Source organism: Hyperolius riggenbachi, chromosome 5, assembly GCF_040937935.1.
Source record: "Hyperolius riggenbachi isolate aHypRig1 chromosome 5, aHypRig1.pri, whole genome shotgun sequence".
NCBI classification, from domain to species: domain Eukaryota; kingdom Metazoa; phylum Chordata; class Amphibia; order Anura; family Hyperoliidae; genus Hyperolius; species Hyperolius riggenbachi.
The window spans coordinates 333,906,312-333,927,720 of record NC_090650.1 but is presented as its reverse complement, the minus strand read 5'-3'; the positions used below and the strand labels follow the sequence as shown (position 1 = coordinate 333,927,720).

General features: G+C 43.4%; 1 protein-coding gene across 3 annotated transcripts in view; it reads right to left on the bottom strand.

Annotated features, from left to right (window-relative positions):
* The window catches only part of MAPRE2 (microtubule associated protein RP/EB family member 2), a 241,828-nt gene that overhangs the window by 8,694 nt on the left and 211,725 nt on the right, over positions 1-21,409 (bottom strand). For all 3 annotated transcript variants that reach the window (XM_068237353.1, XM_068237352.1, XM_068237351.1), the window contains one exon: positions 2,042-2,178. In XM_068237353.1, coding sequence (XP_068093454.1) covers positions 2,042-2,178 — 137 coding nt within the window. The remainder of the gene's footprint in view (positions 1-2,041; positions 2,179-21,409) is intronic.

Genomic DNA, 21,409 nt, shown 5'->3' with positions numbered 1-21,409 from the left:
TGATTTTTTTTCCCCCTTTTCCAATCAACCACAGAATCGTATCACGTAGATTTTCACTACAAACAGCACAGTTTTCTATACAATTTGGTCATAGAAAGTGTGTCAAAAGAACAAATCTGAAGGAAACATTGTACCCTTAATGGGCACCTTTACAGAGATGGACCAAAATGCACTACAGAGAAGATGCTCATCTTTGTATAGCTGTGGTTTCATCAAACTCATGAGACAACTGACCCTTCCAAAAATGTACACACTTGAAATACCAAGAAGTTTTGAATCAGGATAATACCATTTACTGACCAACTTAAAGGGAACCTAAACAGAGGGATATGGATGTTTCCTCTTAAACAATACCAGTTGCCTGGCTGTCCTGCTGATCTCTTTGGCTGCAGTAGTGGCTGAATCACAGACCTGAAATAAGAATGCAGCTAATCCAGTCTGACTTCAGTCAGAGCACCTGATCTGCATGCTTGTTGAGGGGCTGTGGCTGAAAGCATTAGAGACACAGGATCAGCAGGAGAGTCAGGCAACTGGTATTATTGTAAAAGGATAAATCCATATCCTTCTCAGTTTAGGTTCCCTTTTAAATAATAAGAGTAAGCAAGCTTTGGGCTGTGTAGCCTTCATCAGACTCAATCCTGAGATGGTTGAGTCTGACGAAGGCTACACAGCCCAAAGCTTGCTTACTCCTGTTCTTTTAAGTTAGTAAATAGTTTCATCCTGAATCAAATAGTCTTGATTTTATTTATGGCTAACATGGTACAATACTCTACTACTATAGAAATACATTATTTATACAAAGATTTTCTGGATTCTGAACAGTTTCCTTTCACAAAAACGAAAGAACTTCCAATCTCTTAATCAGGACTATTTTTATTCGCCAAGCACGGCTGGACTTGTATTAGGCACAATACAAGACTCAAGTATGATATAGGACACACAATATACAACAGAGTAACACATTCACAAATACAGCAGAGTGGCACAACAACACAATATATGGCAGTGTAAATGCCAAAAAGCCCTCTTACTAAAAAAAAAAAAAAAAGCTATGCTAAATATAATTTTGTTTTCTTTAAAAAAATAAAAATCCAAATCCACTTACCTGGGGCTTCCTCCAGCCCGTGGCAGGCAGGAGGTACCCTCGGCGCCGCTCCGCAGGCTCCCGGTCTCCTCCGGCGGCGCACCCGACCTGGCCAGGCCGGCTGCCAGGTTGGGCTTCTTGTGTGCTCCAAGATGCGCCTCACGGCGGCGCGCTGACGTCATCGCCTGCACAGTACAGCCCGGAGGACGTCTGATGACGTCAGCGCGCCACCGTGAGGCGCAATTTGGAGCACACAAGAAGCTCGACCTGGCAGCCGGCCTGGCCAGGTCGAGTGCGCCACCGGAGGAGACCGGGAGCCTGCGGAGCGGCGCCAAGGGCACCTCCTTCCTGCCACGGGCTGGAGGAAGCCCCAGGTAAGTGGATTTGGATTTTTATTTTTTTTAAGACAGACCGTGAACCTTCCCTTTAAACAGAAGGTATTTGCAATAATTCAGCTTTAAAGGGAACCTAAACTGAGAAGGATATGGATTTTTCCTTTTAAAATAATACCAGTTGCCTGACTCTCCTGCTCTGTCTCTAATGCTTTCAGCCACAGCCCCTGAACAAGCATGCAGATCAGGTGCTCTGACTGAAGTCAGACTGTATTAGCTGCATGCTTGTTTCAGGTGTGTGATTCAGCCACTGCTGCAGCTAAAGAGATCAGCAGGACTGCCAGGCAACTGGTATTGTTTAAAAGGAAACATTCCTATCCCTCTCAGTTTAGGTTCCCTTTAAAGTCTCTTTTGGCCCCTTATACTCTCCTAGTGTTTCTGGGTCACCATATCTGGACATTCATATGTAATAAAGGCATATTTTAAAGACTAAACTGAAGAACCCTGCTTGTACTCAGGCCAGGTTTTCCGGTCTGCAATCTGGAAGGATTTAGGCCTCTCATGTTGCTGTACAAGTTCTGTAGGTAAGAAGCCTTTCCATTTAGGACTATAGAAGGTGAATTACCTGCTCATTAAGATGTGCAACTTGTGATTCCAAATCTTTGTCACTTTTTCCTGAAGAACTGGGAGCTGCTTTCTTTGCAGATGATGGGCGAGATGATGTGGAACCTGGTTTTGAGATTGGACTTGGTTTTGATGCTCCTGAAATAAACACAAACAGTTATTGCAATGCATTACAGAAAAGAAATCAATTACAAATACTAGCACGTAAAACTTTTTGTTACCTATAAAAATGTGCTCATTAGCGGATACCTGTTTTTCATACATACAAAGAAGCTCCATGTAATGATTCCTTGCATATTTGGCATGACTGGTATCCACCAATACAGCACCGAGTAACTCCACCTTCCATGTTTATAGATTACAAAACATATCTTTCACAGTATATACTCTTCCTGGTAGGAGCAAGCAACCAATGGATCTTCCTTTGCTGCAAACTAATTGTTGTTTTATAAGAAAATTAAATTACAATGTGGCTTGAATAACCATGACCATTATTTATTAGTCTGTGCTGCAATTCATAGAAGCCAAAACGTTTGATCAGCAGGAAACAATGGGTTCGATACACAAAAAAACCCTAGGAAAGCTATGCATGCGCCATCATGCAACATAGCGTGCCTTCCTTAGTTACACGCGATGCTTACATAGCAACACGCGCGCATTTAAATGCCAGCCACTGCTGTGAAGTGTCATGACCTCCATACTTCATTAGCGCAGCTCCTACTATGTTAATTAACAGTTACTATGTTACTGTTGCTGTCACTTTTTATGACGGCAGAGCTCTGTGAGACGGTCAGACGCCAATTTCATTGGCTCTTGACACCGTCAAATGTAAGCAACTCCCATTGTCTTACATTGATCACACGGTCAGGAGCCAATGAAAGCGGCTTCTGACCAGCTCACATAGCTCTGCAGTCATAGAGATGGCAGAGTGGGGGGGCCTGAGGAGATGGATGTGCGGCGTGGACATCGGTAACGGATAGGTGTGGTGATTCATCGGTGTTCGGTACCAGCAGTCTCTGGTCCTTAAGGGGGCAGAGACCGTTGGTACTGAAGTGGTTAAAGGAGCGTGCATGGCCGCGCATAGCATGCATAGCGCTTCTAGGTTGTTTTTATTTTGTGTAAGTCAAGCCCAAAGTGCCTGAAGGAACATGCAAACTGGCTGCTAGGAGTACCATCAGCACATTAGTATTTTTAGTGTTTAAATGTTGAAGGATTCACATGCTGAAACTCAGGAGGGCCAGAAAAATGCATCTTAAGACTGAAAGAGAAGAGTATTTATTTTTCTATCATTGATTGGACTTCATTTACAGAGGTTCTCTCAGCTGGGAAATCATTAATAGAGTTTAAACAGCTAAACTGGCCTTCATTTATAAAACAAATTGTGTACATATGCATGTGTTCACAATTTTTACCTGGATCATGGCAGGACCAGTTAGGGCTACAGCTAGTGAATGAGAAGGTTGTGTGGTTATGTGATGCACCCACAAATAACAATGGCTTCTAAATTCATGTCAGGATTGCAGCACCACTTATATTTTCACACGATCTCCAACCCAAGACAATCTGATTGCAAGTGGATGGTTTAGGATTTCAAAGCTTAATGCACATCTCCCCAGCCACCAGCATGCATGAAGACACAGTGTGGTTGGTTGGTAGGATCGTGTACAACTAAACTGCCGCTTGTTAAAATGGGCTTCGGGTGTTGATGCAGAATGTTGGCAAAAAAAGCTGAACCATGGCACGCATTAAATTCCATACAATCAATGTCTGGAGCTCAGCTATATTATAGCCAAGCCTCAGTGCAGAGATCTAGAGCTGGTTAAATATATAAGAGCCGAGCCCCAACACCTACATCAAGAGCTCGGCTGTATAGTTTAGCTGAACCCCAGCGCCTGTTAAATATCTTGAAATGGAGCTCAGCTATTTAGCAGCCAAGCCCTGACACCTCAGCCACACATGGGCTTTATAGCTGGGACCAATTATTCTGTAGGATCATTTCACAGAGTGTCCTTGATTACCTCTCCAGTTGTATGTGCTCTGTCACATACAGGGCAAGGGAAAGCCAGCTCCGGTTCATCCATATGCTCAAGGCAAATCTCTAGAGAAATTCCCTGACTTGTTCCTTCAGAAGCTACAGAAGCTCTAGTTTAGTGTTTCAGAACAACGTATAGGGCCTGTTTGTAGAAGAACTGTGGTTTCTCCTGGAGGATTGGAACAACCAACTTGCCATATTCCTCAAACTGTGTGCAAATTCACCTGGGAGAACTGATGTGCTTTAAAAGTAAAAGGAAATTACGGTAATGTTGAAGCTCCTGTCAAACAACGTACATTGCCTAGTTGTTCTGCTAACTCTCTGCCTACAATACTGCAAGTCACAGATCCAGAATAAGTACGCAAGTCAAGTTCTGTAACTTATGTTTGGCCAGAAAAATTATTCCTTGCCCTATTTTGGAAAAGCTTTCTCACGGCATAGTTTGTCTCACGAGTGCCTGCACAGTACTGCATATCTAAAACATTTCCATTAACTGAATGGCAGAACTTGCTGCCTTCTGTAGCAATGGGAATAGTCACATGATCATTTAAGCAGCCACCAGGAACATTTGGTGACTTCTTATATCTCAAATTAGAAGCTGGTTAATTAAAAAACATACACTACAAACAAATTATTAGTATAAAGACGGTGTTTTCCCCAGAAGTTTTTTCCAGCAGGGTGGAATGATATAGTAGCTGGGTGTCATGAAAAAGTAGCCGGGTGGGGCGAGATGAGAGAATGCAGGGCCGGTGCTTCTGTGTGCAACTCTGCTAACATAATAGGAGGAGGTGAGCCGATTACAGCCGGGTGCTCACCAAAACTAGCAGGGTGGAGCACCCGGCTAGAAGATCCTGGGGAGAACACTGTAAAAATATCTTAAACTGACTGCTGAAAATAAAGTAAAAAGCCTATGTACATTATGCAGTGTTATTAAGCACACTCCATGTAGTACAGAACTTTTGTTTATTTGGGTGAAGAAAGTGGTAGCTTTGCTTTAAGCACAATTACTATAAATGTAATCTCTGCTCAGACTAGTGCTAAGCTGCTACAAGCTTAGTGACCCGCTACCCACAGCCTTCACTGGCACTCAAAGCAATGAAAAACGATTACTGGTTAGTCGTCACGGGCAGATTGCGCTTTGTCTGAAAGAAATGAGGGCAGGAACCTAGCTTACGGTCTGAGCACAGGCAAGACTGCCCAGCACATGTATTCTCATTAACATCCTCTGTGCTCAGCAATGCATCCCACTACATCTGGCTATTTCCTCACATCTCTTTTGATGTTGGGTAATGTTACATTTGGAAATTAAAACATGAACGTGAAATACGTTTTGTGGCTGCGCTCAGGGCTTTCCGAAGCTCAAGGGAAAACCTGACCTTAAAAGAAACCTCTTCATTTTGAAAATGTGTTAAGCACAGAAGAGGCATGTATATATTCCTTTAGTAGGACTGCAGTCAGACATTATGTTTAATAAGAAAATCCATGAGCTGGATTGTAGTAGCCCCTGGCAGCCAGTTGGATTTTACTTTGCAGCAATGCATTGTTTTACAGTTTATTCTCTGATTGGCTGCTATGGGTTATACTGTAGTGGCCATCAACCTTTTAATTTGGCTAATAGAGTTGCTTTAATGCACTGAAATTAATACACATTTTACTGAATTTCATCTCACTGCACAAGTGGCAACAATGAAAATTACCCAATATGACTATCAACATTCTGCTGTTACGTAGCTTAGATTAGCATATACACATACATATCAGAGATGGATAAAGGGGTTTGATATTTGATGCCCAGTGGCAGGTAATACATTTCCTCACCGCCAGTGTGGGCAGACAGTAATGATCAGGCATGAAGATGTAATCTTTGCCTAGTCAAAAAACTGTAATCCCTATGTGTCCCAGTGAAAGGGATTTCCAATCACAGACACCCATCTTTAAAGGTGCGTACACACCTGTGATGTATGTCGCCCATCGGGTATCAGGACCTGATCCCCCTAGGGCGACATTGCAAAGCCAGCCAGTACATACACGCGTGCCAGCTGTGTAGTTGACAATGCGTACTGTTGTGGTGCATGCCTGATCTCACGCAGCGGGCAGGGGAGTGGCTTCTTCAAAGGAGTTAGCCATCCATCAGGTGAGTTGATCCGCCAGGTGGATCACATGCGGGTTGGAGTCAGGGCTGCTGTACACATGCTTGATTATCGGCTTGAGTCGATTGTTATCAGCCACCTCAGCTGACTTCAGTCAAGCGTGTGTAGCTGGGGACACTAAACGCAATAAGAAAAGAGAGGGGTGTGTGGGTGTGTGTGTGTGTGTGTGTCTCATGTATGCAGTTTCAGAGCAAAAGATAAATTACACTGAAACCAGTCATGTAGCAGTCATAAGATAGCCATCTGTAAGATGTTTTTATGTTTCCTTTACGTCTTAGGATTTAGACATTGGTTCACTTTAAGTGGTGTAGATAAACCAACTATTCTTCCAATTTAGACATTCTCACGGGGTGCAGAGACCCAAACACACAGGGCTTTCTGCCAACATTATTTTTCCCTTTTAAGCAGTAGGTGGCTATTTTTAGCAATGCTTTAATGCAGTGGCATTTTCCAGACACTGAGTCATCCTTCTCCCACACTATACCTTTGGTGAGGGAAAAGAACACTGTACCCATCTTCAGAAAAATAATCTCCCAGCGCACAGCAAGAGAAGAATTTGTTCTATAACTGACCTCTGTATGGCCTAGTGCACACCAGAGCGGTTCTGCTGCGGTTTGCGATCCGCTTTCGGGTGCGGATCCGCCAGGGTAATGTATTTCAATGGGCTGGTGCACACCAGAGCGGGAGGCATTTTGCAGAAACGCATACTCCCGGGCTGCTGCAGATTTTGGATTGCGGATGCGTTTCTGCCTCAGTGTTAAGTATAGGAAAACCGCAAACCGCTCTGAAAAACGGCACTTCAGAGCGGTTTGCCAGGCGTTTTTGTTATAGTAGCTGTTCAGTAACAGCTTTACTGTAACAATACATGAAATCTACTATACCAAAACCGCTACACAAAACCGCAAAACGCTAGCTGAAACGCTGCAGAAAAAGAAGAAAAAGCGTTTCAAAATCTGCTAGCATTTTGCGGATCTGCTAGCGGTTTTTGGTGTGCACCAGGCCTATGTGATCTTTACAGAAAAAGTCAGTTACTAATTTATACAATCTTAAGTGTTAAGCTAGGGAATGAACGTAACAAGAAGAAGATACACAACATAAAAAGATATTCGCTAGGTCTGACCACTTTCACTAGCCTGGATTACAACGGGTCTCTGTCTCTGTGATGGATGATGCCAGTTCTCCATGCCACCACAGACAGATCTTCACCACTGGGATACTGCAAGAAATACTGCACTAGACTAGTGATACTGCAAGAAATACTGCACTAGACTAGTGATACTGCAAGAGATACTGCACTAGACTAGTGATACTGCAAGAGATACTGCACTAGACTAGTGATACTGCAAGAGATACTGCACTAGACTAGACTCAGCATTTTATAATTAAAAGAGTACCCAAAGGTTGGTGAAAAGTACTATCAAATTTATTTTGAGTATATTCTTGCTTACTGGCGGCTTAAAAGGCATTTTATGACAAGTTGTGAAAATATCACCTAGGAGAAAACTCAGGAGAAAGGGTTAATTGCACATGGGCGAAATAATTGTATCCGTAGGAGTAATCCTAACCAGAACTTTGCTGGAGTCTCCGAATCTTCTTTTGGGTTTAAGGGTTGACAATCTCAGTCTGGAGTCTGAGCCATGTTTAACATCACACATTCTTGCTGATCATTTATCTCCTACATGGAGAGGTGATGAATTACTGAACTTTTATTCACCAGGCTGCTATCAGGACAGCCACACAAATGTTTCTGATGGCTTCAAATACATAAAAGAGGGCTACAACTGCAGTCTGACTGTAAACAAAAAAAAGTGAACCCAGGCTAGTTCTAAGTAGGACTAGCAATATACAGTAGAGTCCCAGTTAACTAAGAACCCGCACCTACAGCAGGCCATACATGCCTCTTTCCCACTAATGCAGAGCAGCGTGCAGCACAAAACACATACCAGTGCTTCAGGCACCATCCTCTTCAGTTCTTGCAGATGCCAGCTGATCTGTCGCATCCGCCTTAGGCTTTTGATGGGTCACCTGACATGCATCAGGTCATGTGCATGCATTGGGAGCCATACAGAGGATGCAGCAGAGCAGCCGGCAGCTGTAAGACGTGAAGAGGACCGATGTCCGGAGCTCTGGTATGCATTTTCCCCTGTGAGGGCATCTGCATTAATGGGAGAGAGGGCTCTGCAGAGGGTAAATTGCCACACTGAGGCCCCAGTTTTTTGAGCAACTAGAATTACACATACAGTGGAGGAAATAATTATTTGACCCCTCACTGATTTTGTAAGTTTGTCCAATGACAAAGAAATGAAAAGTCTCAGAACAGTATCATTTCAATGGTAGGTTTATTTTAACAGTGGCAGATAGCACATCAAAAGGAAAATCGAAAAAATAACCTTAAATAAAAGATAGCAACTGATTTGCATTTCATTGAGTGAAATAAGTTTTTGAACCTCTACCAACCATTAAGAGTTCTGGCTCCCACAGAGTGGTTAGACACGTCTACTCAATTAGTCACCCTCATTAAGGACACCTGTCTTAACTAGTCACCTGTATAAAAGACACCTGTCCACAGAATCAATCAATCAAGCAGACTCCAAACTCTCCAACATGGGAAAGACCAAAGAGCTGTCCAAGGATGTCAGAGACAAAATTGTAGACCTGCACAAGGCTGGAATGGGCTACAAAACCATTAGCAAGAAGCTGGGAGAGAAGGTGACAACTGTTGGTGCGATTGTTCGAAAATGGAAGGAGCACAAAATGACCATCAATCGACCTCGCTCTGGGGCTCCACGCAAGATCTCACCTCGTGGGGTGTCAATGGTTCTGAGAAAGGTGAAAAAGCATCCTAGAACTACACGGGAGGAGTTAGTGAATGACCTCAAATTAGCAGGGACCACAGTCACCAAGAAAACCATTGGAGACACATTACACCGCAATGGATTAAAATCCTGCAGGGCTCGCAAGGTCCCCCTGCTCAAGAAGGCACATGTGCAGGCCCGTCTGAAGTTTGCCAATGAACACCTGAATGATTCTGTGAGTGACTGGGAGAAGGTGCTGTGGTCTGATGAGACCAACATAGAGCTCTTTGGCATTAACTCAACTCGCTGTGTTTGGAGGAAGAAAAATGCTGCCTATGACCCCCAAAACACCGTCCCCACCGTCAAGCCTGGGGGTGGAAACATTTTGCTTTGGGGGTGTTTTTCTGCTAAGGGCACAGGACAACTTAATCGCATTAACGGGAAAATGGACGGAGCCATGTATCGTGAAATCCTGAAAGACAACCTCCTTCCCTCTGCCAGGAAACTGAAAATGGGTCGTGGATGGGTGTTCCAGCACGACAATGACCCAAAACATACAGCAAAGGCAACAAAGGAGTGGCTCAAGAAGAAGCACATTAAGGTCATGGAGTGGCCTAGTCAGTCTGCGGACCTTAATCCAATAGAAAACCTATGGAGGGAGCTCAAGCTCAGAGTTGCACAGAGACAGCCTCGAAACCTTAGGGATTTAGAGATGATTTGCAAAGAGGAGTGCACCAACATTCCTGCTAAAATGTGTGCAAACTTGGTCATCAATTGCAAGAAACGTTTGACCTCTGTGCTTGCAAACAAGGGTTTTTCCACTAAGTATTAAGTCTTTTATTGTTAGAGGGTTCAAAAACTTATTTCACTCAATGAAATGCAAATCAGTTGCTATCTTTTATTTAAGGTTATTTTTTTTCGATTTTCCTTTTGATGTGCTATCTGCCACTGTTAAAATAAACCTACCATTGAAATGATACTGTTCTGAGACTTCATTTCTTTGTCATTGGACAAACTTACAAAATCAGTGAGGGGTCAAATAATTATTTCCTCCACTGTATCTGGCAACAGGCAATCCCTGTCTCTACCAGATAACAGAGATTCTATTGCATGTTCATGTATTTGTCATATCACTTCAGGTACCCTTTAAGCTTGGCAACCTTGGGTGACATCAGGACAGGAACAGAGCATTCTATTGAGCAGATTGCACATGCACATTCCTTTAACATGTACCCAGCTCTAGGAGAAAGAAATACGTTAGGAATGACTGGGAATTGTAAGGTACCTCGTAGAACAAAAACCTTCAATTTAAGATCTACTTGTTTTAAAAGGAGAAATGCATAATTATGAGATATGTGGAATTAAATTTCAGACAAGTGTCTTACAGCTAAGGCTTTACACTCTATATGAATGTTCAGAATTCTCATGTCTTGTACAGAATTCTGCCAAAATGATTTCCTTCATAGAAGACAATACACAGGATCTGTAACAGCCCCACTAATGCCAGGCTGCCTACAGTCATGATGGCTATAGCTAATAGCTAAGACCTGCACTCTCACAAGAAGAAAGTGATGCATGTAATTGGAACTGGAGCCTGACAGGCTAACAGTATTAATGATTCAGGAATCACAGATGTTAATTTAATTCTGTTAAACAGTGAAAGTCAGAATTGCTATGGAAACAGTTTCTTTCAAGATATGAAGTCTTATTAACCCAATTAAATGTGTATTCAGTGAATGTACAATTTAAAGGTTTCAAGACCCTTGCATTATTTTTTGTTTCTTTGCTAAAGCCAAACTACACACAACCTAACTGTCAATTATTGGCTTATGAAAAAGTGGAATACACCACCTTTGAACGCACCAACATTAACGCACCAAGAGGGCTTGTGGTAGCAGAGTTCCCCAACTCAGTCCTCTAGGCCCACCAACAGTACATGTTTTGCAGGAAATCACACACAATCACAGGTGGGGTAATTAGTGTTGCAGTAGAGCTGATTAACTACCTCTGTGGATTTCTACAAAACATGCCTTGAGGACAGGGTTGAGGAACACTGTGGTAGAGCATTTATACAGTGAGCCTGATTTGCTATGGTTCTCCTAAACTGGTGATAAATGTTATTAAATCCAGATCAGTGTTTCGGGATCATCTATATCCTCTGGCAATTTGACAGTGTTTTCTTTATTTAAAAAAAAAAAAAAAATCTATATCATAAGGTCAATGAGCATAGAATGGATGCAGATGGATTCACTTCACAGAAATCCGAACAAACTAGTGAGTAAAGAAAGATTTCATAGGCAGAGGCCTTCAAATACCTTTTTATTACTTTGCTAAAGCTGAAGTACAAGGCATAGTGACATTGTGTCCAACCTTATGTCTCACCCTGGAGGAAGCTGAATGGCTGCGCGTTCTAAAGCCAAGAAAGGCAACTAAGGAAGACCTTACTGTTATGGCAAGGTCAGCAAAGCACAATAACAGAGGAAGCTAACACATCTGAAAGGAAAATGTATATAAATTATAATAAATATATATATATATATATATATATATATATATATATATATATATATATATATATATATATATATATATACACACACACACACACACACACACACACACACACACACACAGTGTTCTCCCCAGAGCCTTTTACCAGGGCTGGCCGCCCGGGTCATCTTCCCCGAGCGCCGGGCTGATAGTATCAGCATTCTGTGTGCTCATTAGTGAACAGCAGCGACTGTCTCATTGCAGCCAGCTGCTGTCACTCAGGGACGCTGCCTCCGCCCTCCTCCTCAGCTCCCGGCAGTTGTGTGGAGGGGCGGGGAGTGCAGGTGACGTCACGCAGCTCAGTTGAGCAGAATATCTGAGAGGAAGGGACTGGGAGAAGATGCGTGGCTCAGTTCTCTGTGGAATGTTTAGCCAGACGGTCCTGTCCTCCTCATCTCCCTGTATTCATCCCGCTGCCAGCCATTGCATGTTTGTGTGCGTCTTGCTGGCTGCTGCTGAAGGAGGGGGGATGCTTGACCCTTTGACCTCCTGATTGCCCTGCCCTGAGACCGAGTCCCACGGGCTCTGACTGATGCCAGAAGTGTCACAGGTGTGAGGGAGCTGCAGCTTGAGGGGGAGATAGGAGATGGTCACAGACTCGCAGGGCAAAGCCAGACAGCAGCAGAGTGATTAGTGAGACACCCTGGCCCCTTGACAAACATACACCCAGCTATATTCCGTGTGACTGACTAAATTTGAAAATGAAACTACCAAGATTTTTTTCCCATGTTTCCTATATACATGGGTAGTGTAAGAGGGGATATCTGGTGCCATAGCATGATATTCATAAGCTGCCTGCTTATTAATATCATGCCATGGCCCAGAAATCCTCTTTTCCACACTAGGACCACCCAGGTATATATGAAAAGCTGCTAGTTTCATTATCAAATCAGTTAAAGAGTAGTTAAAACTTTAAAAGACACTAATAAAAGAAAATGGCCAGCTACTAACCTGGGGCTTCTTCCAGCCCCTAAAGTTGTTCTTATTGCTTGCAGTCATTCCGGGCTGCTTTGTTCCTCTGCTGACCCCTCTGAACTCTGCATGCGTGGCCACTTGCCACTTACCTCATCCATAATGTTCCCGTGACCGGTAGCATGCTGCACTTGCACAGTAACTAAAAATTGCTACTGTGCATGTGCAAAACGCTCCCACCCACAAGAGCATGATCGAGGAGGTGCGGTGATAAGGAACACAGCAGCTTGGAATGGCGGTGAGGGAGCAGGAGGTGATTTCTGTACAAAAGACAGAGCCTATCCTGTCACTTTAAAGGTGTGTGTGTGGGGGGGGGGGGGGGGGGGGGAGTGATTCCCCACCTAGTAGCACCCAGAGTGTCCATCCCCACCCGGCCACTTTTTCATACCACCCGGCTAGAAAAAAATTCTGTGGAAAACACTGTGTGTGTGTGTGTGTGTGTGAGTGTGTGTGTGTGTGTGTGTGTGTGTGTGAGTGTGTGTGTGAGTGTGTGTGTGAGTGTGTGTGTGTGTGAGTGTGTGTGAGTGTGTGTGTGAGTGTGTGTGAGTGAGTGTGTGAGTGAGTGTGTGAGTGAGTGTGTGAGTGAGTGTGTGAGTGAGTGTGTGTGTGAGTGTGTGTGTGAGTGTGTGTGTGAGTGTGTGTGTGAGTGTGTGTGTGAGTGAGTGTGTGAGTGAGTGTGTGAGTGAGTGTGTGAGTGAGTGTGTGAGTGAGTGTGTGAGTGAGTGTGTGAGTGAGTGTGTGTGTGAGTGAGTGAGTGTGTGAGTGAGTGTGTGAGTGAGTGAGTGTGTGAGTGTGTGAGTGAGTGTGTATGTATGTGTGTGTGTATATAGATACACACACACACACACACACACACACACACACACACACACACACACACACACACACACACACACACACACACGGCACTTACAAAAGAGCAAAAAACAAAAACGAGCATCCAGGCAGTGGTGAAGTGGTGGCAGTGGTGGTACACGGACACCTGGGGGTACTTGGACTGGTTTTGGAAGATATGTTAACTGATCACAGTCAATCTTTTTAAATTAATTTGGAGGTTTAAAATCTATAGCAGGGGAGAACCCCGATTCAGAATAAAAAACTACATATGAGAATTTTTCATTGAAATAAATTATTAAGTGCTCATTTAAGTTTGCTTTTGCATTTCAGAGAGAAGTGGACTGCTTGTTTGGCCATAAAATGGAGCTTCTTAGAAAACGTAATGGATCAAGAAATGGACTATTAGTGTCTAAATTAACCAATGAGAGAGGAAGAACAACAATATCAGTTGTCTGTGATTGCCAAAAGAGGAAATTCAAAATGTCACTATGAAGTTCCTCACATAATTCTTGGTCAAATAGCGTATATTGGGTGAAGACATCCAATTTTGGACCACTGGAGCAGTTTCATGAACTTTTCAGTGGCAGTGCTGTAGACCGTACTATACAATAGTTGTAGGAAATATTACGGTAATTATTGTTGCATCTAAAGACAGCATCAGAGAGGAAGAGCCCCAGGCTGCAGCATTGTGCAAGTGGCAGTCTTATTACTTACTACTGCATCGTACAACATAAAGCTACAAGTGGTGGCAGCACAATCCATATTAGACATTACCATTTACTTGTTCTACCATTAATTGACTAGTATCCCTCCCCCTTTTTAGTTTTACCTTTTGTAAATCTTTCATATAGACTTCTAATCAGAACATCACATCATCCACTTACTCACCTTCATGTCATTTTGTCTCTTTTCAAACGTTGCTAATAAAAAATATGCGCCAATTTCCTGCGATCAGCAAAACAGGATGTACAGTGTATAGTATATATAATAGAACAATGTTTCTCTCTAAAAGTCCTGAAAAACTTATGAAGGGTTAGTTATATTCAGGACTTCATTTTGTAAATAGTTTTGTTCATTTAACTTTCACTAACAAATGAGACGCTCCATACTGGTGTATTTATGCTGCTTATCACAGGAAACATGTTAGAACTAGAAGGCGTCATTTGCAAGGTGTTACAAAGGGACAGCTATTCTCCTGTGCGATTTTAAACATTACCTTAGCTTATTAAGCAGCTCATTGAAGTCCCGTTCAATCAAGTCATCCCTGATAGAAAGTACGGTATATATAAAAAGTTCTAGATTTACAACACACATCCTGACTGCCAACTATAATAGGTCAAGTAATTTAAATGAAAAACAGCCCATGATCTGTTACTATCCAGAAGTGAATTATCTTATTGAGCATGGTCAGCAGCAATGTATAAAGCACAAGAATGCATTAACTGCTGTTGGACAGGCACTTTGTATCTGGACAAGTTCCAGTTCACATGACTGTATGCTTTTTATACGATTACCTCAGACACTAAGGTATGTGTAACTAGTTCTTTCCCACCATCTCCAAAACCCCCAATTATTCTGTTCAACTAAAAATATACATCTGACATGGTGATAAAGTAAACTATAACCCTGCTGAGCTAGGATGGGGCACGGAGGCTGGCCATTTTTTTGTTTCATTTTTGGTGTTTTAATTAGGTTAAAAGATACATACTTTATAATAAAATGAAAACCTAATTCATTCAAGCTAATATAAAGATGAAATGATGTAGTGTGCCTCAAAGAAACATTAAACTAATGTATACCATGCAGGATTAATGAGTCCATGTTTGCACTATTCCTTTCAACTGCAGTGAGTCGCCCCCCCTCCCCCCAGTTAAATTGGTAGGGAAACCCAGACATACCCTAACTACATCACACAGAGACTTGTCGGACTCTGCACCAATCTCAACAATATGAGAAGTATGATGTGGTGGCAAATATAATCTGGTTCCAGACTCAACTCTACTGAAAACCTAACAACATTTTCTACTTTAAGCATAAGACAAGTTTGATTTAATTCAATAAAAAAAAAATTCCAAGAGCACTGTAATAATTTTTTTTTTTTTTGATAGGCCTTTTTTGGAGTTCTGACTTGCATCATACAACTCAGTTTGGTCTGGTACACCGTATATACGCAGTACAGTGAGACATTCAGGACAGGGGTTATACATATCACACCGAGTGTAAAAGTCCCAGTTTTGTTCATACATTAAAAGTAGTTTATTTTCTTTAACTATAGAACTACAACTATCTTGAACACAGTGTTTCCTAAACATAACCGGATGCATAAGGCTTGTGAATAACATGGAATCTTGATTGTACTCATAAATGTAGTGATCGAGTACTAAAGGTAGCAGATTAGTGACCTGGCCACACGTGGCACATCATTGACATTTTTTTTTTTTTTGTGAGGAGTTTTTTTGTAGCTTCTAACCCACTGTGGTGAATAGGTAAGGGGTCATAAATTACCGTTTTATTTTCTATTAACTAGGGTGGAGTGGTTATTTAGTCAATCCATTACTAAGAGAGAGCACCATATGTGCCCACTCTATTATCCCCGCAATGAAAGCAATGTGACTTGGTTATAGCTCTGGTGAGGATGTAACATGCTTGCCAACTCCCCCTCCCCCCCTTCCTCCTGGCTACCCAAACTGCATGGATGGAAAAGGCGCTAATAAGGCCATGCAGAAAGGAGGCAATCTTTTTACACTTTATAATTTCATCATGAAGTTGCAATGCCATTTAATAACCATTTTTCCTTGACAATGTATGGTTAAAAAGTAGCACCAGATACGCAATAGCTGTAGCTATTGCATGTAGCAGAAAGTTCTACAGCAATGGCCTGGATATAATTCATATATATTACCAAAGTGGCATTGAGGGTACGCTCATGGTACTCATTTGTTAATAAATGCATGACTGGGATTTTTTTTCCCCCAATCGTGTGTCATCACCACTTTACATGGGAAAAAATAAATAAACCACCATCTAAAGTAGATTTCTGAAAGCTTGATTTAGGTACCCATAATGTGCTTTAACCCCCCTGGCGGTATGAAAAATTCCGCCAGGGGGCAGCGCAGCAGTTTTTTTTTTTTTAAATCATGTAGCGAGCCCAGGACTCGCTACATGATAGCCGCTGCTCAGCCGCTGTGACACGGGATTTCCTGGAGGGCTTCCCCCGTCGCCATGGCGACGGGGCGGGATGACGTCACCGACGTCAGGACGTCATTGGGAGTCCCGATCCACCCCTCGGCGCTGCCTGGCACTGATTGGCCAGGCAGCGCACGGGGTCTGGGGGGGGGGCCCACGCGCCGCAACGGATAGCGGAGATCGGGCGCGGGCCGGGGGCGATCAGTGTCCTGGCGCAGCTAGCAAAGTGCTAGCTGCGTCCAGCAAAAAAAAATTATGTATCCTGCTTTGGGGTCATGGCTTCGTCTTCCCGGAGGCGTTTGTGTGACCAGGAGCTGCTGGATGTCCTGGAGGGAAGAGACCGTGAGGAGGAGCTCGTTGAGGAGTCTACGGACAGCGAGGTTCCCGGTGACCTGTCTTCGTAGTCGGAGAGCAGTGACAGTGAAACAGAGGAGCCAGTGAGTGTCTCACGCACTTGGTGTGAGCTGGAGAGCCCCACTCAAGCTCCGCCACCCAGGTTCCCTTTCACAGACGCACCTGGGCAGAAGATCGCATGCGACCACACTCCGCTGTCCTACCTGGAGCTATTTCTTACCGATGAGGTCATCCGGAAGATCGTGGAGGAGACCAATCGGTATGCAGCGCAGCAGCAGGAGGCTGCTTCTCTACCCAGGTTCTCTCGGAGCCGGAAGTGGGAACCGGTCACCTGTGAGGATATCTGGGTGTTCCTGGGTCTCATCATCCTCCAGGGATTTGTCGGTAAGCCGCTGCAGAAGTGGTACTGGACCACAAACAAGATCCTCAGTACCCCTTTCTTTGGATCCGTTATGACCGAGCCCCGCTTCACCCTCATCATGAAGTACCTTCACTTCAGCAACGATGAGTTTGATGAGGCCATCCACACCGCTCCCAAGCTGAAGAAAATTTGGGAGATCAGCTGATTGTTGCTAATTTCAAGGCTGTGTACGTTCCGGAGAGAGACATCACCGTGGGCGAGAGCCTCATGGCGTACAAGGGGAGACTGAGCTGGGTGCAATTTATTGCATCCAAAAGGGCACGCTTTGGGGTGAAGTCCTTTATGCTGTGTCAGGCAAAGAATGGCTACATATGGAACTCTGTGATATACACAGGTAAAGGCACAAAGTTTGCACCTCAGTACAGGGAGTTTGGGTGTGCTACCTCCTCTGTGCTAACACTTATTGAGCCTTTGCTGGATCAGGGGTACTGCCTTACGACGGACAATTTTTATAGCTCCCCGGAACTATTTGGCCACCTGATCCAGCACAAGATAGATGCATTTGGTACGGTGAGGGCTAACCATCGCCATATGCCATCGGCCTTTACTGCCAGGAAGCTGAAGAAGGGGGAGGTTGTTGCCTGGCAGAAGGGCAAAATTATGTCTCTGAGGTGGAAGGACAAGCGGGATGTGTGCATCCTCAGCACTGCGCACAATGCAGAGATTGTCCGCACCACTACCAGGAGTCGACAGGAGGTTGAGAAGCCCAAAGCCATCTTGGATTACAACGAAACGATGCGGAGTGTGGACAGGGCTGATGGGGCAATGTCTTTTTATCCCGCTGTCCGCAAACAGCAGCAGAAATACTACAAGAACATTTTCCGCCACCTGCTGGAACAGTGTTTATGGAACTCTTATGTGCTATACAAAGAAAAGAGCGACAGTCCTGTGCCCCACCACAACTTTATCTGGAAGCTTACAGAAGCCATCTGTGTGAAACACCCCCCACAGGAGTCAGCAGCTAGACCGGGGCGCAGGACGTCATACGTCGTGAACCTGGCACGACTTTCTGGACGCCACTTTCCTGAACATTTGCCACTGACCGCACTGAAACAAGCCCCTACAAGGAGGTGCGTGGTCTGCTGCAATGAAAAGGGCAAAGACGGCAAAAAAATGCGAAAGGAGACCCGTGTCTATTGCCCGGACTGTGATGTAGCACTTTGTGCAATACCATGCTTCAAAGTGTTTCATACAAAGGAGGTGTTTTAGGAGTATCTGTACTGTATTTTTTATCTCTTCCTTAAATATTTATTTCTGCTTATTTCTGCATATTTCTGCATTGATTAAAAATGCAAGCTATTTCTGTTTGTCATTAATACATTTTATTTTTGACAAGAATTTGTGTTTGACACTTTTATTATACTCATAATGTATACTAAACTCTTGCTTGACCCATTTTGGTAAGTTACAGGAAAAAGGTTCTGAAAATTAATTGTACCACTTTTTGCACGGAAATCCTGGGGAATCAGAACGCTGAGGTGTTTAAAAAAAACCAAAACAAAACAAAAAAACCACACTGAAACTTCCTGACTTGATTAGCCACTTCGGTACCAGCAGCCTCTGCCCCCTTAAGGACCAGAGGCTGCTGGTACGCTAAAACGCTGCATCCCAACGAATCGCCTAAAAAATCCGCCAGTCACGCCGATCTGTCCCCGCCGCAGGCTGCGCTCTTGGCCGTCTCTATGACAGCAGAGCGCTGTGCGCCGGTCAGGAGCCGCTTTCATTGGCTCCTGACCCTGTCACTCAATGTAAGCCAATGAGATTGGCTTACAGGAATGACAGGGCCAGGAGCCAATGAAAACGGTTCCTGCCCGGCTCACAGTGCTCTGCCGAGGGCTGCTAATTGCGGCGGGTGGAAAGTGGCGAGGGCGGCGGTGTCAGGCGGGGACGCGCTGTGAATGGGACGTACAGTTTACATCCAGTCAGAACCGCAGCGCCACCCGCCCGACGTAGATTTATACTGCGGCGGTCCTCACCTGAGGATTACAGAACCTGAGGAACTCTAAACTATATGTGCTATGATGTGACAGTCTATGAAAACCCTGAATTCCAGGAAGAATGGTCATCAGGCACTCCTGCATCAAGGCACCCCTTGGAGGTAATGCACAGCCTTCCCAGCTGTGACATCAAGAAAGAAGAGGTTATGAAAATTATGCTTGGTGGATAATAAAGTGAGATAGTGTTGTCCTGAGAGGCATTAAAAAGTTGCTAATCCAGATAAGTTTATTCTAATGACACCTTTTCCCCTCTGTCAGAGATGGAGCAATTTGGAATGAATTTAACAGTCCAGCTGAATTGACCAGCATTATCCAATTAAGTTCTTCATTATTCAAAAACATTTAAACTATTCAAGTTTGAATTACAAGTTTCATGAACACAACTCTCTTGTGAATTTGTGGAGGAAAATGATCGGCCTCATGACTTATTGCAGTAATGTTTTAAGACAAAGCTTCCTTTCTCATGTTGCTAAGTAATATGGGGCCCAATGTAATGCCATTAGGATTCCTTGAAAGAGACTCCACCACACTAATAAACAAGGAGGCCCGAAAAAAAATTGCAGTTTGTTAGTAAATGCATTGGTTAGTGAAGACACCAGAAATATGCTTTTGCTGTGGTTTCTCTAATCTCTGCATAGTACTATACAGGGATCCTCAGCAAAACACAGCTGCAAAACTGCTGCATGTGCTCCCCATTGGTTCATTAAACTGACCAATGGGGAAGTCATATGTCACGTTGTACAACTTCTCTTTGACTGGATTCGGAGCAGTTTCCTGGGGATTTTAGGACTTCAGATGGAGTTCCAGGTCAAAGGTGGATACTATGAATAATTAGTCACATTATTCAGTGTACTCTGCAAAATGCTACTAAAAAGGTGAGTACTATATATACAAATAATTAGAACTTTCTCAATCACTTATATTACAAGTCTGGTGCATACACAACTTTCATATCACAATAGGTACTAGCAACTAGAGATGACCAAAAAAAGGGAATATTGTTTACAGTTTGATTAAAATTTAGTTGTACTGAATGCAATTTGGAGCAGAGCCAATTCAAACCAGCAGCAATAGAACGGGCCAATTCAAGGCTGCACACAAATAGCAACAAAATGTGCATCAACTCTGATAATGAGAGTTTCTTTGATCATCTCTGCTAAAAATATCAGCATACATTTAAAATGGACGTGGGCGAATTTGGGCATCTGTAACGTGCATGTGTAACCACTGACCGGTAGTGTATAAACCAGCAATGTGTATGTGCTACAGTGCTGCAATCTTTCACCCCACATTACAGGGTAATTGCTGGGTACACACTATGAGATTTTCGATTACTTCCAACATGTCCGATCTGCTTTCCGAGCATTTTCCAATTGATTTTCTATTGAAGTGAACGGAAATCGATCGGAAAATGCTCGGAAATCAATCGGAAAGCAGATTGGACATGTTGGAAATAATCGATCTGACAGTAAATCAGCAAGAAAGTCTCATAGTGAGTACCCAGCATTAAATCAACTGTACATGTTCTGGATCAGCAACATCCAAAATAATATATCAATCAGTAACAAGGTCTCTTATTAAACTGACAAATATAACTATTATTTTGCTGAACTGAAAACGTACACAAATTTCCCATTCACAGTTTGACGGGGTGACATAATAGAACTATTATATAACTGGTATATTATATAACAGGTATAACTGAAGAGACCGTGGCCCTTATCCTTTTTTTCTCTGAGTTTTCTCCCAGGAGATCATTTTTTATCTTAAAAGAGGCACTCCAGTGAAAATAACGTAATGATAAAAAAGTGCTTGACTTGTACAATAATTATGTATAAATGATTTAGTCAGTGTTTGGCCATTGTAAAATCTTTCCTCTCCCTGATTAACATTCTGACATTTATCACATGGTGACATTTTTTTACTGCCGGCAGGTGAAGTCAGTGGAAGTAGCTGCTGATTGCTTCTTTGGCAGTTGGAAAAAGCTGTTATTTCCTGCAATGCAACAAGGCTCCCACAGTGTGATGCCAGCACCTCAGTGCTGTGAGGTGCTGACATCACACTGTGGGAGGGGC